The sequence below is a fragment of the Odocoileus virginianus genome, chromosome 2 (assembly GCF_023699985.2).
Source record: "Odocoileus virginianus isolate 20LAN1187 ecotype Illinois chromosome 2, Ovbor_1.2, whole genome shotgun sequence".
Classification (NCBI taxonomy): domain Eukaryota; kingdom Metazoa; phylum Chordata; class Mammalia; order Artiodactyla; family Cervidae; genus Odocoileus; species Odocoileus virginianus.
The window spans coordinates 6,683,325-6,700,670 of NC_069675.1; the positions used below are offsets into that span (position 1 = coordinate 6,683,325).

Consider the following 17,346-nt stretch of genomic DNA (forward strand, 5'->3'; position numbering starts at 1 on the left):
GCTTGAGGGTCAAGGTTTCCCATAGAAAAAACTGAGGTTGTGTAAATTCCTCTTTATGGATCGTAAGATAAGCAGTTACCCTTCAGCATGGCCAAAGGCTCATGGCGTGATTTCGCTTCCTCTCTTGGGCGCTATTTACGTGGGCTGCCCTGTGCTATTGAGTGAGGAGGATCCCCAAGAGGCAGGTCAGCTGGACTCCTGTGTTTGGCTGACCACAGTCACAATAAGGAGAGAATCCAGTGATCGACATGCCTTCATCCTGGGATGCTGGTGGTGTTTGCTGAGATTTACCTGCTGAGGTGAATGCGCAACCTCGGAACTGCTTTGGCTGGACCGCAAATTTATAGCATACTTTTTGATTTTACCATGTTAAAGTTATGGGACAGAAACAAGTATTCCCCCTTCAACTGGTCCTTGGAAAAAGATTAAACAGGGATTAAGTGTCACATTTACTCTTTGCCTAATAAACTCTTTTGGTGGGTATTCCCAGCTCCCAGAGACCCAAGCTCTATTCTTGGGTTGGGAGGATCCCCTGGAGAAGGGAATGGCAACACTCCAATATTCTTGCCTGGGAAATCCCATGGACAGAGGAACCTGGTGGGCTACAGTCCATGGGGTCACAGAGTCAGACATGACTGAGCATGTCACACAGACAGCTTCCATAAGAACCTCATCATGAAGTTATACAAACACTAAATTAATCCAGTAAGCTCACCTGTGTACCCCTGTATGCCTGGACCTCAGTTTGTTCTACTTTAAACTGGAGGGTGGATTTGACCATCTCTAAGTCTCCATCTTGCTCCAACATTGTGTTTTTCTCAGATTTTATTTACCCATCTGAGTAGAGACCCCCAAGAATTACCTTCCTTGTTGTTGTCAGTCACTAAGTCATGTCCAACTCTTATGAGACCCCATGGACTGTAGCCTGTCAGACTCCTCTGTCCTTGGGACTTACCAAGCAAGAATACTGGAGTGGGTTTCCATTTCCTTTTCCAGCAGAATCTTCCCAACCCAGGGATCAAACTCACATCTCCCGCATTGTTAGGCAGATTCTTTACCACCTCCTTGTCAGCAGAAGAATAAAACTAGGGTCAGTGGGAGCTTTTGACTCTGAACCACTTGCTGTAGGTATGAAATTCCTAAGATTTCTCTACAAGGGTTTCTGTTTCTTCATTTTCACCTTTAAGAATATCAGTATCTGAATAAATCCGACAGAAAGTATCTGTTAGGATAGTAACAGGGATTTTTAAAGACATTTGGAAATGTGTCCTTCCTTTCCATCCATCAGCACCAGCCTGGGTCCAGGCTCATCCTCTCTCCGGGACTCCATCCTTTCTAGCTCCAGGGACTGCTCCTAAGGGGGGAGTGATTGCCATCTGTCTTGCACAGACATGAATTTCCGCCTCCAGGGTACAGATTACTCAGTCAAATCCCACAAACTCATAAATATTTGGAAAAAACCCCCTTCTTCCTTCACTAACATTTAAACATTACATAAGACTGGGGGCGGGGTTTCTCCTACCCCCAGAAGGACTTCATGGGGGAAGCAGCAACTCTGTCCCTGGTTAAAGTTCCAAAGTCCTCTTTTTCCTCTTGAACAGGACTGTGGCCGGGCAAAATACACATCCCTTTAAAATCAGCTCACAGCTGGAAGTATGCAAGTTTTAGCGAGTCACAAAAAATAGGGAAACTTACACAGAGTCTCCTTGGCCACTTCCCCATTTGAGTGATCACACACCCAGAGCTGCAGCTCTGACGGAGCTCTCAGTGAGAAGGGAAAAGGTGTGTTCACAGCCACACAGTCAGGGGAGGGACGCGAGCCTGATTGGGAAATCCCTGGACAACGAGGATATAAATTCCTGCCCGACCGCTGAGCTTCCACTGAAGGTGAAAGGCCTGGCAGCCTTCCCAGAAGACAAGCTCCAGGTGAGCAATGCAGAGCTGCAGGTAAGGAGGGGTGGGCTTGATCTGGGAGTCAGGGCATCTGGGCTCCATCATTTCTCCAGGGAACCTCAGAAAGCTTCCCTGATGTCTCTAGACTGCAGAGACCTCCTCCAGGTGGCTCCCCTCTCTCTGTGGCCTTCCCCACCCATGGGAAGGGGACCTGGACCTTTTGAGGTTTCAGTTTCTCTATCTGTCAAGAAAGGGGCTGGATCAGAGGGTTTCCAAGGACTTTCTATGATTGGAGGGAGGGAGTGAAAGTCGCTCAGCCCTGTCTGACTCTTTTGCAACCCCTTGGGCTGTAGCCTGCCAGGCTTCTCTGTCCATGGGATTCTCCAGGCAAGAATACTGGAGTGGGTAGCCATTCCCTTCTCCAGGAGCTCTTCCTGACCCAGGGATCTATCCTAGGTCTCATGCATTGCAGGCAGATTCTTCACTGTCTCTGTGATTGGAGTGACAGGCAAAACTGCCATGCAATCAGGAAGGGGAGAGGAATGGCTGAGAGGGTCTGTCTCTGGCTCAGGGGAGGCTGTGCCTCTGGGACTTACACTGAGCTTAGAGGCTTTCCTCTTTGGAAAGATCACGGGACGCTTTCTTTTCCAAACTATGAGTAACTTTTCTAACATCTGGACTCTTGGGGTTGGCTGAGCTCCAAACCTCCTGGCCGCCTTGGAAGAGCAGCAGGCAGAGTGTGGTTAAGTGCCAGTCCCAGAGGCTGAAGGGCCCAGGTTCAAGTCCGGCTGTTCCTGTTATAACTGTGTGGCATCATGTGTTGTATGTTCCTATGGTAATTGTCTTTTTTTCCCCCATTTATTTTTATTAGTTGGAGGCTAATTACTTTACAATATTGTAGTGGTTTTTGCCATACATTGACAAGAATCAGCCATGGGGTAACTGTCTTTTATAAACCCTGTACTTGAGTGAGTCAGGAGTACCATCAATAGAGATAGTCCACCCAGTGGCCAGCAGCTCCCAGTAATCTGCAGTCAAGAAACGTTAAGCTTACCTTTATCCCTTGCTTTATTCCTGTGATGTAATGATAAAACTGGGCATGATTTTCTAAAAAGTCATTTTTACCATCAATTATCATTAAGTAACCCACACAATTTATTTTTACCCTTCTGGCTCCTGCTGTTTCCCACCTGTAAATCATAATGCTAGTGGTGAGGATGCGTGCACTCATGCTAAGTTGCTTCAGTTGTGTCCGCCTCTTTTGCAACTCCGAGGACTGAAGCCTGCCAGGCTTCTCTGTCCATGGGATTCTTCAGGCAGGAATACTAGAGTGGGTTACCATTTCCTCCTTTAGGGGATCTTCCCAACCCAGGGATTAAACCTGCATCTCTAGCATCTCCTGCATTGGCAGGTGGGTTCTTTACACTAGTGCCACCTGGGAAGCCCAGCAGAGTAAATGAATCCAACCCACATGGAGCTTTGGTGCAGTGCCAGGCACAGGGGGGCGCCATCTGAATGTTTTCTCTGTTAACTGTCCTCCTCAAATCCAAACTCCGCTTTGGAAGCCTGTCCTCTCCCTGGCTCCTGGCTTCCTTGGGAGCCCCTGGCCCCACTCTGCCTCTAATGCTGTGTGATCCTGGGTCGGGGCTTGTCATTCTTCTGAGTTTCTGGTAAACTGAGACCATTGACTGACCTGCCCTTCGGAGTTCCTCCCGCAAGTTGCTGTCCACGGTGGGGCGATGGGGCGTCCCTCCGCGCCCCAGTTCTCCCTTCCCTGAGCTCTGCTTTCCAAACAAGGCAGGGGTGGGGAGGGGGCTCCTCCCACACACATCATAGAAGGGGTACCTTCCTTCAAACCTCATGACAGTCTTGTCCATTTTAATTGTATTTCCCACTTTTAAACCTGTCTGGTTATCCTAATGGGCAGGGGGCTGTGAAGAAAGTCACTGCCCCATTTGTTCCCAGCTGGTCTGGGACCCCCCTTTTGCATGCTGCCAGCTGGCCTTCCCCCTCTCTCCCCAAAGTCTGTACTTCCACCAGCCCTTCAAAGCCAGGCTGTTTGACAGTCAACACCTGTGTGGGCAGGAGTGCTCAGAGCTAGGATAGAAGAGGTGGCATCTAGTGATGGCACAGCTGAAGCAGTGCAAGCATGCAGTGTAGCTTCAGGTGGTCTTTTTTTTTTTTTTTTTAAGATTTATTGTTTGGCTGTGCTGGGTGCCGCATGCAGGCTTCCTCTACCTGCGGTGAGTGGGGGCTACTTTCCGTTGCAGTATGCAGGCTTCTCGTTGTGGGGCACAGACTGTGCACACAGGCTTCAGCAGTTGCAGCGTCCGCTCTCTAGTGCACAGGCTCAGTGGTTTTGGCACACAGGCTTAGTTGCTCCGCGGCATGTGCGATCTTCCCTGACCAGGGATCGAGCCCTGTGTTGCAAGGCACATTCTTAGCGACTAGACTATCAAAGAAGCCCCAGGTGGTCTTTTTATGTGTCCAGCACCTGCTCTGTACATGGGGGATACTTGATCAGGACAGTGCCTTTGACAAGAGGTTCTCAAACTTGAGCTTGCTTCAGCATCACCTGAAGGACGTTGTTAAAATGATGGCTGAGCCCACTCAGGGCTTTGGATTCAGTAGGAGCAGGGGAGGGAGGGGACTGAGCACCTATGCTGCTCCTGAGTCAGCAGGTGGTGCTGGGGCTGCTGGTCTGGGGACCTGGAGAACCACTTTCTTAGGAGGTTAAGAGATCTCATGCCCAGAGGCAAATCAGCTGGAACAAGTGAGTATATCAGTGGCTGAAACCACACCTCCGTTTCCTCTCCATTTGTTCCCCACTCATGAAGGCGTATTTCTTGAAGGAGGGAGGAAGAGGACAGCGAAAAGATGAAAGGGATATGGAAGTTTCCAGTTGATGGGGTCACAGGAAAAATAGTGATGAGGATGGTGTTGATCCTCTAGCTTCTCAGAATACCTGCTTCAGTGTTTTAGCTCTGGTTGAGCATTAAAATCACCTGGAGAGCTTTAAAAACTCTGTACCTGGGACCAACTACATCAGGAACTTTGAGGGGTGGGGCTCAGGCATCTTTGGTTTTTAAAGTGTTCCAGGCAATTCTGATGTGTAGCCAAGGCTGATATCCACTGCTCTGTTCTACCTGGTGAGTTCCTCACTGCCACACTTTTATAAACTGTTTAGGGACTTCTTTCTCTTTAATATTTATTTATTTGACTGCATCAGGCCTTAGTTGTGGCATGCGAGCTCTTTAGCTGCAGCGGTGTGAACTCTTAGTTGTGACATGTTGGATCCCTGACCAGGGATCAAATCCAGACCCTCTGCACTGGGGGCATGGAGTCTTACCCCCTGGCCTACTAGGGAAGTCCCAGAGGAGGGCTTCTTAATGTGGGGTCCACTGAAGGGTCTTAGAATTCTGGGAGTCTGTGAACTGAGATGGGAAAAGTATTAGTAGGATTGTTGAGTTGAAGTGAAATCATATAATTAAACCAGAAGTTATTAAGAGGGCTGATAGAGCCCCTGTTAGAGGTCTCCTTTCAGCACCTGGGTTCTGAACCTGTTATGTATCTGATTGACTCTCATTAGGTAAATGGGCATTTGATTCACCAGTAGCATGAACCGAGAGAAATCTGAGAATCTGTATGGAACTCCATTGAAACATTTCTGGAGCATACTTGAGTTAAGAACCTCATATGAAACATAAATAATTTCCTAAACACAGGAGGTCAGTTATCGTGGCACTTGATTGTGGGCCCAAAGAACCCAGTTTAAAATCGGGATATTATCTTGCTACGTGACTTGGACATATAACTATGTTTCTGGATGTTTCATTCATCTGATGAAACAGATGGATTAGAGAGCAGGGGTTCTTTTGTTATTTTAAAAATGTTTTTGGAAAGTACCCACTTCACTCAAATTTTTCATGACATGTCAAGAGGAAATTTAAGAGTGCTTGGGCTTAATTGGGGATTGCTAGCCTGAGTGTGTTCAGGGGCCAGGAAGTAAGTCAAATCTGTGAGGTTGTGAATGACAGGGCCTGTGACCCACTGCAATGAGTCTGTCCCTTGGAAAGACATTTAATGGAAGACAGCTCCACCACTCTCACTGGAAGATACACACCCACATGTTGAACAGGCCTCTGACCCCCAGTCTGTGATTCCCAGTGTAGCTTTGACACCTTGTGACAATCAGATCACATCACCCTTAAGTTAAAGGGACAAGGGCCAAATCCTGGGCCCACCACTTCTATTTGTATTTCCTTGGAGGTGTTATTTAACATCTGTAAATCTCAATGTCTTTACCTCTAAAAGGAAAATAATAATATCTAGTTTGTAAAGTACTGAGAACATTAAAAGAAATCATACATGTCAAGACTTCACCCAGTGCCTGGCACATGGTGGATGTTCAATAAATGTTAGTTGTCATCACCATCCTCATTGTCAGATTATGAGGTACTGACCTCAAAATTTCAAAAACCACTCTGAGAAGGCTGGATCAGAGGCACAGGGACTTAACATTATCTCTGCTCTTAATTTCTGTGGGTATCTGCCTACTTTATTTAAGGATAGAAAGAAGTGAAGTCGCTCAGTTGTGTCCGACTCTTTGCGACCCCATGGACTGTAGCCTACCAGGCTCCTCCCTCCATGGGATTCTCCAGGCAAGAGTACTGGAGTGGATTGCCATTTCCTTCTCCAGGGGATCTTACCAACTCAGGAATTGAACCCAGGTCTCCTGTATTCCAGGCAGACGCTTTAACCTCTGAGCCACAGGGAAGCCCCTATTTAAGGATAAGCCAGGCCTAAATATCAGTGCTTCTCAAATCACATGAGAATCTTGGTAAAGCGCAGCCAATTCTGGTTCCCTAGGTCTGGGGTGGGGCCAGAGATTTTGCATTTCTCATAAGTGATGTATGTCCATGATGCTGGTCCAGGGACCACACCTTGAGCAATAGGAAGGCTTTAGAATATTTGAGACAAAGTTTTCTTATCTGGGAGCAAGGAAGTTAACATATGGCTTTGGATGTGCCCTAAATTATCTAGAGCTAATAGTTATCAGAATGTTTTCTTAACTGTCTGTGGTTGACAGAATTCTCAGACACCCCTCACTGATCATGCTTTGTGTAAGCCCCTCCCCTTGAATGAGAGTGGGTTATCCAAACACTATGGAACGGCTTTCCCACGATTAGGGGACCATATGCAGCAAAGGCGAGGGAATTTAACAGGTGTATTTTAGGTCAGTTGACTTGAAATTAATCAAATGGAAGACCAGCCTGGCACAACCAGTTGGACTCTTTATTTATTTATTAGGATTTTATTTATTTATCATTTTTGGCTGTGCTGGGCTTTTGTTGCTGCAAATGGACGTTCTCTAGTTGCGGTGAGTGGGGGCCCCTCTCTAGCTGAGGTGTGTGGGCTTCTGATTGTGGTGGCTCCTCCTGGTGCAGAGCGTGGGCTCTATGGAGTGTGGGCTTCGGTAGCTGTGGTTCACGGGCTGAGCTGCCCTGCAGCCTGTCGGCTCCTCCCAGACCAGGGGTTGAACTCATGTCCCCTGCACTGGCGGGTGAATTCTTAGCCACTGGACCACCAGGGAAGCCCTTAGTTCTTTAAAAGATCTAAGGGTCAGAGTCCAGAGTGAGAGAGATGTGAAGTAGAGGTGAGATTGTCCTTTGGCCCTGAGGAAACAAACTGTTCTGTTGAGGAGAGGGCCCCGGGGCAGGACGCGGCAGCGGCCTCTAGTTGCTGAGAGTGGCCTTGGCTGACAGCCGGCAAGAAAGTGGGGACCCCAGCTCTACAGTTGCAAGGAACTGAATTCTGCCAACAGCCCCAGGCAAGTGGGCTGGGACCCCAAGATTTGATATCAGTCTGTGGGGCTTCCCTTGTGACTCAGCTGGTAAAGAATTCACTTGCAATGTTGGAGACCTGAGTTTGATCCCTGGGTTGGGAAGATCCCCTGGAGAAGGGAAAGGCGACCCACTCCAGTATTCTGGCCTGAAGGATTCCATGGACTGTATAGTCCATGGGGTCGCAAAGAGTCGGACATGGCTGAGTGGCTTTCACTTCACTGTGGGACCCTGAATAGAATCTACCTGAGCAGGCAGACCCACAATGATGTGAGCTCGTAATGGGGCCTGGTCTCACGACAGTGAGTCTGTGATCTTTTGCTCCAGGGCAATAGAAAGCAAATACAATGTCCTCGTTCTTCTTTTGGATTGCTGTGCCTGAAGAGAACTTTTGTAGACAACCAGTAGGCTTCAGATTATCTCAACACAAGTGTTGGGGTGGAAAATCGGTGTTTCTATTTGATGTTGTTCAGTTGCTAAGTTGTGTCCAACTCTTTGCGTCCCCATGAACTGCAGCACACCAGGCTTCTCCCTGAGTTTGCTCAACTCATGTCCATTGAGTCAGTGATGCCATCCAACCATCTCATCCTCTGTCACCCCCTTCTCCTGCCCTCACTCTTTCCCAGCATCAGGCTCTTTTCCAATGAGTTGGCTCTTCACCTAGGTGGCCAAAGTATTGGAGCTTCAGCTTCAGTCCTTCCAATGAATATTCAGGGTTTATTTACTTTAGGATTGACTGGTTTGATCTCCTTGCTGTCCAAAGGGACTCTCAAGAGTCTTCTCTTGTACCACAGCTTGAAAGCATCAATTCTTGGGCACTCAGCTCTTTCTATGGTCCAACTCTCACATCTGTACATGACCAAAGGGAAAACAGACAGGCACAAGGGGATGGACCCATGGATGGAAGTAAACCTCGGCCTCCTATCAGGGTGTCCTGACTATCCTAGGTGGCCACCATCCAGCAACACGGGCTCAGGGTTCACAGCGGTAGAAGAGAGTGCTGGGGGGAGGGGCACCAGAAAGAAAACTCCTGGGGGTGACCCATGTCTTCCCACTCCTTCTTATGATAACCAATCCTGTGATCATGCCTAACGTGAGGGGTACAGAGAAGTGAAATTCCTTGTGTGCCTCAAGGTAGCACTGGTCCAGATGTTGGGAACCTGAGTCTATCAACACTTGTGTTGCCAGAGAGGAGACAGGATTTCAGATAGCTCAGCTTCAGGATGCTCTGCTCACACCAGGGATGGATCTGGCTGCCCTGGCCGCCTGGGAGAAGCCAGAGGGAGCACGTGTGTGTAAAGGGAATGCCACCAAAATCTTGGCTTTCTCTGCCCACCAAAGTAGGATTAAAAAAACCCAGAGAGTTTGGAGGAAATAGAAAGGCAGCTTCAATCCTCAGCCGGCGGAGAGGGAGAAAACGGTAGGCTCTTGCCTCAAGAACTGTGTCCCCCTTCCATGAGGAATCTGGGGGCTTATGTTAGATGAGGCCTCACAGTCAGGGCTAGGTGATGAGGAACGAAGGTGTAAGGATCCTGTATTCTTTCTCTTGCATTGTTTTAAAAACAGCATGGGCTGGCATCAGGTGGTCTGTTGGAGTGAGTCCGGCCGTCTGGTAGCCTGGTAGTTGAGTCTTGTCTTTTGTGTGTTGTACTGGGCCTTCTTTCTATTATGTAAAAAAGAGAAAAACTACAAGGGGGGATCTGTGGGGAGAGGGCTGTAAAGGTGAGCACCAGATACAGGATAACAGGTGCAAAATGTGAGTTGGGGGGCAGGAAAGCAAACCTAGTTACAGACTACAGATTAGGAACAATTAAAGTAAAAACTCAAGAGTGGCCAGGCCTGCTCACTTTTCTCTTTATATTCTTTGGTCTCAGGAAAGAAAAGAAAAACTCATTCCTCTTTTTTCCTTTTCCCTGCAACAGAAACTCTCCCTCTGGCCCCAGAGGAGAGCAAAGAGTTTCTTGGTGGGACTTCCTGGGTTGGTGGAAAATCCAATCAGTTCTGGGCTGTCTTCAGGCTAATGACTGGGGATTCTTGTGCCAAGGACTTTCCCCACACCCAATAGACCTGAATTGTTTGGGTTTCCTAGTGTGATTGGTTTTTTTTTTTTTTTGGCTTGATTTTCACCTGCTCTCTTGTCTGTGCTGGGCACAGGGCTGGGGGAAATTATGCCTTCTGTGACCCTTAGGGGACAAGCCATTCTGGGTGGGCATATTTTCCAGGGAGTAAGAGATGATCTTTTGAAGCATAAAAAGAAAAATCTCCTCTGTTCTGACAGCTTAATAACTTGGGGAGGAAATATTTCTAAAATATATGTATGGTGGTGAATATTTGTACTCACTGCAAGCTGATGTCACAAAAATGAGCTTTTAATAACTTTTCTAATAAGAATCTCATTTGGCTCCTGAGGCTCCTGTCAACTTAAAAAATAGTCACAACCTAAAAGTTGAGAGCTATGTCTTATTTGATGGGAATTTTTTAGGACTTCAGGCCTGGGAGACAGCAACTCAAGTAACCCTAAGAGAATTACTCTGAGGAGGTGGTGGGGAGGAGTTAGGTTGTATAGGAGTTTGCAACAAAGGGTAGGTAGTCTGAACATCAAAAGTATTTTTGTGAATTATAGAAAACCAATCTCGAATTAAGGAATTTAGTGCCCACCTGTGTATGAGAAGATGCAAGAGTCTGGGCTCACTGAAATCATTCCTTTCATATGCATCTCAAAACACACACCCAGCATCCTGTGTTTTTTTTCACATCCTGAGTTCTTCAGGGCTGACTGTAGAGAGTGACTGCTCCCTAATGGTTGGCAGGACATGAAGGTGTTCTTTCTGAGTGCCCTGGAGGGCTGGGATTGCTGATGACTGTGACATCTTTGTTTACTGATATGGCAGGAAACCCTCCATTTCTCACTCCTATTAATGAGTAAAGGGGAATTTAAGCTGCTAGCTCATGTTACTCTGGTCTAGGTTGGCCCAGCTCTGCCTCTCTGGGTTTTATTCATACTCTTTTGGGTATATGGCTCAGATCCTGCAGTATAGGAGACCCAGGTTAGATCCCTGGGTCAGAAAGACCCCCTGGAGAAGGAAATGGCAACCCCTTCCAGTATTCTTGCCCAGGAAACCCCATGGACAAAGGGGCCTGGTGGGCTGCAGTCCATGGGGCTGCAAGAAGTCAGACACGACTGAGCAACTAACGCTTTGGGTAGATGCTCCATCTTAGAGTTTCTGAACTTGCCACCTACTTCTCGCCAGGACCAGAGTCTGAGAACTGGGGAAGCTGTGTCCCCAGGGTGTGATGGGGAGGGTGGCTGGTCCCCATCTGCTGGCCCGGGGGCCCTTCACTGGCTTCCATGAAGATGTTCCTGGACCTGGCTGGTCACACAGTGTCCACCTACATCTCCTGCTGAAGTTCATGGCTGGGAAACCTGGGGTCTGGTCCTTCCTGGGAGTCAGAGGCAATGCACTGGCTGACGTGGCCCCACGGTGCCCTTGGTGGCTCCATGGTCTTCTGTGCCCCAGCCATGGCCTTGTTTTCCCCCTGGCTTGGACTGGCTACCTGTGCAGGGGATACCCAAAACATGTACCAACCAGCAGGGCAGGAGCACCGATCCGTCAGAACAGCTGCTGCACTAGGCTTTGGACCATAAGGATCTCAGGGGAGCATCTCTGGAAAGGCAGAGTGTGGAGAGCTCAGGGCTTAAGGAAGTGGTTATTTACTAACTGGTAAGGACATGTTTCTGGGCTTCCCAGGTGGCACTAGTGGTAAAGAACCTGCCTGCCAACGCAGAAGAGAAAAGAGACATGGGTTCGATCCCTGAGTTGGGAAGATCCCTTGGAGGAGGGCATGGCAACCCACTCCAGCATTGTTGCCAGGAGAGTCCTACAGACAGAGGAGCCTGGTGGGCTACAGTCCATGGGGTTGCAAAGAGTCAGACATGACTGAAGCAGTTTAGCAAGGACATGTTTTCATAATCGGCCGTCCTGCTTCTTATGGACTGAGTGTCCCGCAGCCTCTAGGTCATCTTGTCCTTCATCACGGCAGCCCCATATCAGCTCAGATCTCAGCTTGCCCCAGTTCTCCACTGGAAGCACAGGGGGAGCTGTGTTTCCTCTCCATCAGCAAAGAACTGAGACTCACAGGTAACTAACCCTGCCTCCCTCCACCTTAACATGCCAATGTCTCCATCCTCCTTGGTGCTGCCATCCTGATCAGGGCGCCCTACTTTACCCTGGTGGGAATTCCTTGAGGGACCCCTTGGGAAAGCAGAGCTGTCCCTCTGCACTCAGATTTTGAGCCTGGAAGTGGGGGCAGAACCCATTTTCCCAACTTGGACAGCCCCTATGTTATGTCCACTTCCTGCCCTCCTTACCGAGCAAGTCTTTGCTCTTCCCCTTTTTGGGGACCATAGTGGCTGAAGACTCAGAGGAAATGGGAAGGGAAATACACTGGAAGATAATTCGCTGTTATCCCCACCACATGCATAATGCACTTCCTAATCTTGAGAAAGAAGGTCCAGAGAAAATACATTAATTTGTATCATTTCTTTTTAGATTCACCAATAAGGAGTCATATGAGATTTCTCCTTCTCTGCCTGACTTACCTCACTCAGTAAGACAATCTCTGGGTCCATCTATGTTGCTGCAAATGGCATTGTATCATTCTTCTTAATGACTGAGAGTGAGATTTAAACTGTTCTTCATGATTCAGGGAAAATCATACAGACACCAGCTGTTTTGTGCTGGAACACCTGGACACTTTCAGGAAGCGTGGAGAGGTGGAGGGGGATGTTAGCGTCCACTCTTATGGGGCTCTGTTGTGCTGTTTGGTTCTTGTTCTCATCTTAGTAGTTTTTCTTCTCTGTTGTTGGGCAATCAGCTGCTGCATCTTTGTGGGTGTGCTTTCCTCTGTCAGCCCTCCCTCTTTTTCTGAGTAGCTGCCTCTTCTCTAAATCTAGGCTATGACAAATCTAGATAGCATATTAAAAAGCAAAGACATTACTTTGTCATATAGTCAAAACTATGGTCTTTCCAGTAGTCATGTATGGATGTGACAGTTGGATCATAAAGAAGGCTGAGCACCTAAGAACTGATGCTTTTGAAATGTGGTGCTGAAGAAGACTCTTGAGAGTCCCTCAGACTGCAAGGAGATCCAACCAGTCAATCCTAAGGGGAATCAACCCAGAGTACTCATTAGAAGGACTGATGCTGAAGTTGAAGCTCCAATACTTTGGCCACCTGATGCAAAGAACCACACTCATTGGAAAGGACCCTGATGCTGGGGAAGGTTGAAGACAAAAATAGAAGAGGGCAGCAGAGGATGAGATGGTTGGATGGCATCATCGATTCAGTGGACGTGAACTTGGGTGAACTCTGGGAGATGGTGAGGGTCAGGGAGGTCTGGTGTGGTGCAGTTCATGGGGGTGCAAAGAGTTGGACACAGCTTAGCGAGTGAACAACCTCTTCTCTGCTTCTCTTCGAACCATCTGGTCACCTTTCCCTGACCCTCAAGCCTCTCAGAAGACAGAGAAGGACTTCTGAGCTGTCCCCCCAGAGTAGAATCTGGCCGTTGAGTGGAGCTTAGGGGTAGGCAAGCCTGCATTCTGAAATGACAGAAGTTTCTGATGATGGGTTCTTTCTAAGGCTGGAAGTGTCCGTCTGACAAGGTGCCAGCGTGGCCATCTGTGGAGGATGCTGTTTGGGAAGACTCTGTAGGTGGGCTGCTAAGCTTGGTGGCTCCTGGAACCTCCAGCACCAGGTGCTTCCACCAAGCTGAGATCCAGTCCCAAGGATGAGGACCGTGTAGATTCAGGTTTACCTCCTGCTGCATCAGTCCATTAGCTCTCTGGCCTTGGGTTACCTGCTCAATGTACCTGAGTCTGTTTCCATTGCTCACGTTGACAGTGGGGATGACACACTCTTACCAGACCCGTGGGTTTAGCTCTGTGGAGTTGTTCAGAGCACCGAACCCCTTTTACACAAACCTCGGGCTGGGAGAATTTGAAGCCTGGTGGGTTTGTACTGTGGGTGCCAAGGGCCTCAGGGGCCCAGCTGCCATGTCTGTCCTGCTGGGTGACTGCAGGTGACCATTTTGAGCTAGAGGAGGGCTTGTTGAGGGTTGGCCTGTGGGAGGGGCTGATGCGGGAGGAAGGAAGCGTCTTTGCTTGTGGGTCCAGAACCCCCAAGGGTTCTGAACCACTGCGGCTTGCTGGGAGTGAAACCCATGAGTGGAGTGTTTGAGTGGCAGGATGAGCTGGGCTGATTTGCTGAATCTCTTGGTTAATGGTTCCTGGGGCAGAAGTTGGTCAAAGTTCAAGAAGTTTGACAGGGGAAGAGTGATGATTTTACTTATTTTTTTATTTAACTTTTAAAATTTATTTTTGTTAAAATTTTTTTTATTGGAGTATAGTTGATTTATAATGCTGTGTTAGTTTCAGATGTACAGCACAGTGAATCAGTTATGTATATACATATATTTGCTCCTTTTTATTTTTTAGATTCTTTTCCCATATAGGTCATTACACAGTATTGAGTAGAGTTCCCTGCACTGTACAGTGGGTCCTTGTTGGTTTTCTGTTTTACATGTAGTAGTGTGTATTTGTCAATCCCAATTTCCGAACTTATCCCTCCACCCTTCTTTACCCCCTGGTGGCCATAAATTTGTTTTCTCCAGGTGTAACTCTCCTTCTGCTTTGTAGATAAATTCATTGGGAAAGGGTGATTTTAGAGCGAAAGGTACTTACTGGTAGACAGTAAAATAAAAGAGAGTGTGTAGCCCATGGTGGAGCTGAGTCTCAGCCTTACTGGGTTCTCCCCTTTGAGATTCCGCCCAATGTGGCCCAGCGGCTGGTTCTGCCAAAGATGGGTCTTCCTGTGCCCTGGCTTCCAGGTAGCACATCTGTCCCCCTGACCCCATTAGGGTCAAGACTTGCCAGTGACGCAGCCACGCAGACCTGAAGACATCCCACCGTCCTGCTCCGAATCCCCTTAATCCCAGAAGGGAGGGAAATGCTAGCCTCTCTTTTCTATAGGACAAAAGTAGTGTGTGCACATCTGTCAAGGATTCCGCTCTGAACCAACATGTTTGTCTGCCCCAAACCTGTCTTTTATTTCTCTGTGTCTGAAGTTAGAGAATCTCAAATGCCTAACATTCTGTGCTTCCCAGAGACTTAGTTCCAAATACTTTTTATTTGGCTTCAACATCGAATTAGTAATTGCTTTTCCAAGCTTAATTTTGATGTAAATAATTATTTCCTCATAGGTTTCAGGGGGTTTTGTATCACATGCCTGAAACACCCTGTTTAGATTTTTAGGAATCTATTTTGCATACTGGACGTGACTCAGTGGTAGGCGTGAGGCTGGAGAGCTATTTGACTTCACTGATAGTCAAGATCTGTCACCTCATTTTTGTGTTTTGGATGACTGTACTTCCTGACTCATAGATGGAAGCCACTCATAGTGGCTTAAAACCTTCCGGGAACAAGGTAAATGTAGAAATAAAGAAAAGTTTCATCTTCTAGGTGAATTAAGAGAGATACTCAAATATACTAGACAATAAAATGTTTGCTCCTTTTAAATGCCTGAAGATTTATCTCTGGAGCTAATGTTTGCTTATTTACTCTCAATAAACTTTCAGGTGTTCAGGGGAAATTATGTATGTGTGTGTGTGTGTGTGTGTGTGTGGCCCAGGTGGGCCAAACAGGGCTGGGGGTCCAGCCAGGGTTTGGGGGCCCAGGCCCCACTTCTGAAAACTATGGGAAATTAATATTTACATCAAAATTAAGCTTGGAAATTTTTTCTAAATTAAAAGCTGAAGCAAAATGAAAAGTATTTGGATCCAAGTTTCTGAGAAGCACAGGGGTCATGAGGGGCCCAGAAGGAGAGACAGACAGAAGACAAAGAGAGAAGATGAGAATAAACCAAAATTGGTGGCTCTGGGTAAGATACACTGGGCCTCCCAGGTGGCACAGTGGTAAAGAATCCACCTGCCAAGGCAGGAGACACAGGAGACCCTGGTTCGATCCCTGGGTTGGGAAGATCCCCTGGAGAAGGCAGTGGCAACCCACTCCAGTGTTCTTGCCTGGAGAATCCCATGGATGGATAAGCCTGGCGGGCTACAGTCTGTGGGCTCTCAGAGAGTCAGACAGGACTGAGCAACTAAACAATAATAACAAGGTAAGATACATACCGGTGTTCTACTTTTTAGTATATATCACGTTCTGCAACTGGTTAGTCTGTTGGAATTGTTCAGAATTAAAGTAAAAGGTGAAGGAAACACCTGCACACGTGTAGGCTGCATGTCCATCCTTGAGCAGGAGTCAGGCCCAGGGTCACAGGCGGGTACAGTCACCCGGGCCTCAGGGGGCCCGTGGTGGACGCTGCTCAGGCCTCCCCCTCCTTCCCCCGCCTGGGCACCCCTGGCTTAGGCTGAACCATCAGCAGTTTCCACCTTACTTCATTCTTTTTCCTTTTTCAATTTTCCCCACATCTGTGGTCATTTTCTGAGCCTGGCCCTGCTTTGCCTCCTATTGCTCTCTACTTTTACACTGAGTTCAGCAAAACAGGTCGTTTGACAGAAGAAAAAAAATAAAGCTAGAATTGTAACTCAAATACTTGGAACAAAATGCCTTTATAATTTCTTTCTTCCAGTAAGAAGGTCATCTCAGATTCAAGCAGAAATGTCAAATTGCCTGTAATTTAAAGACACATTTAAAGAAAGTAGGACAGGAAAACAGCATTTTGCTGCAAAATGAATTCTTCTTCCTCGAGGCTGCCAAAAACTGATGTTTCCCACACCGCGGCAGCTCTGGTTCCAGCCTGCTTCTGAGGTTTAGATGATTGAAAATGATCACTGCTATGTGTTTGTGGTTTAATTGTCTGAAGCCACTTCCTGGAGAGGTCACAGGGCAGCTGCTGTTTTGCCAGAGTCCACAGAGAGGACTGGAGACAGCTGCCTTGGCTGGGGGCCCAGGCGGGTCTGGGGGTCCAGGCCAGGGATTGGGGAGCCTTGGTGGCGCTGGGGGCCCAGGAGGGGGTCCGTGGCCCAGGTGGGGCTGGGGGTGCAGGCAGGGTCTGGGGGTGGCACTAGGTGGACTACGGGGGCCTAGTGGTGGCTTGGGGAGCCATGGTGGGGCTGGAGGTCCAGGCAGGGCCTAGGGTCTATGTGGGGGACCCAGGTGGGACTGGGGGTCTGGGCAGGGGGTCAGGGGCCCACGTGGGGCTCAGGGTCCAGGTGGGGGGTCGGGGACCCAGGTGGGACTGGAGGGTCCAGGAGGGGTCAGGGATGGATGGGCAGGGGCTGGTCTGGGAGGAGAGCGACAGTGTAGAATTTCATTCGCCTGGAACAGGGTGTCCTTGTTGCATCAGCTCTGCTTCTCACCCCCCCCTGCCCCCAGATGTGGTTTTGAGAGGAGGGTTAATGTCTGTCTGACGTTCATCGCCTGAAAAGAAAGTGATGGCACGAGATTTCTTGGATCCCCTCCCAGCTCCAAGGCTTCAGCAAGCAACCACCCCAGAGTGGACGCAGCCTGACTCTTGGGGTCAGAGTGACTTTTAAATAGTTACAAACCTTCTCCCCATTAGAGGAGGCTAAGCCTCAGCCTTGGGGGTGCTTT

The 17,346-nt window shown here is 48.3% G+C and overlaps 1 protein-coding gene across 6 annotated transcripts in view; it reads left to right on the forward strand.

Annotated features, from left to right (window-relative positions):
* The window catches only part of IL1R2 (interleukin 1 receptor type 2), a 53,751-nt gene that overhangs the window by 13,377 nt on the left and 23,028 nt on the right, over positions 1-17,346 (forward strand). Inside the window, exon 1 of one of the 6 annotated variants that reach the window (XM_020914326.2) lies at positions 1,587-1,947. The exons of 4 other annotated variants lie outside the window; for them this stretch is intronic. In XM_020914326.2, coding sequence (XP_020769985.2) covers positions 1,934-1,947 — 14 coding nt within the window. In that variant the 5' untranslated portion in view covers positions 1,587-1,933. Of the gene's footprint in view, positions 1-1,586; positions 1,948-17,346 lie in introns of those variants that run through there. One more of the 6 variants, XM_020914329.2, reaches the window with a different exon arrangement.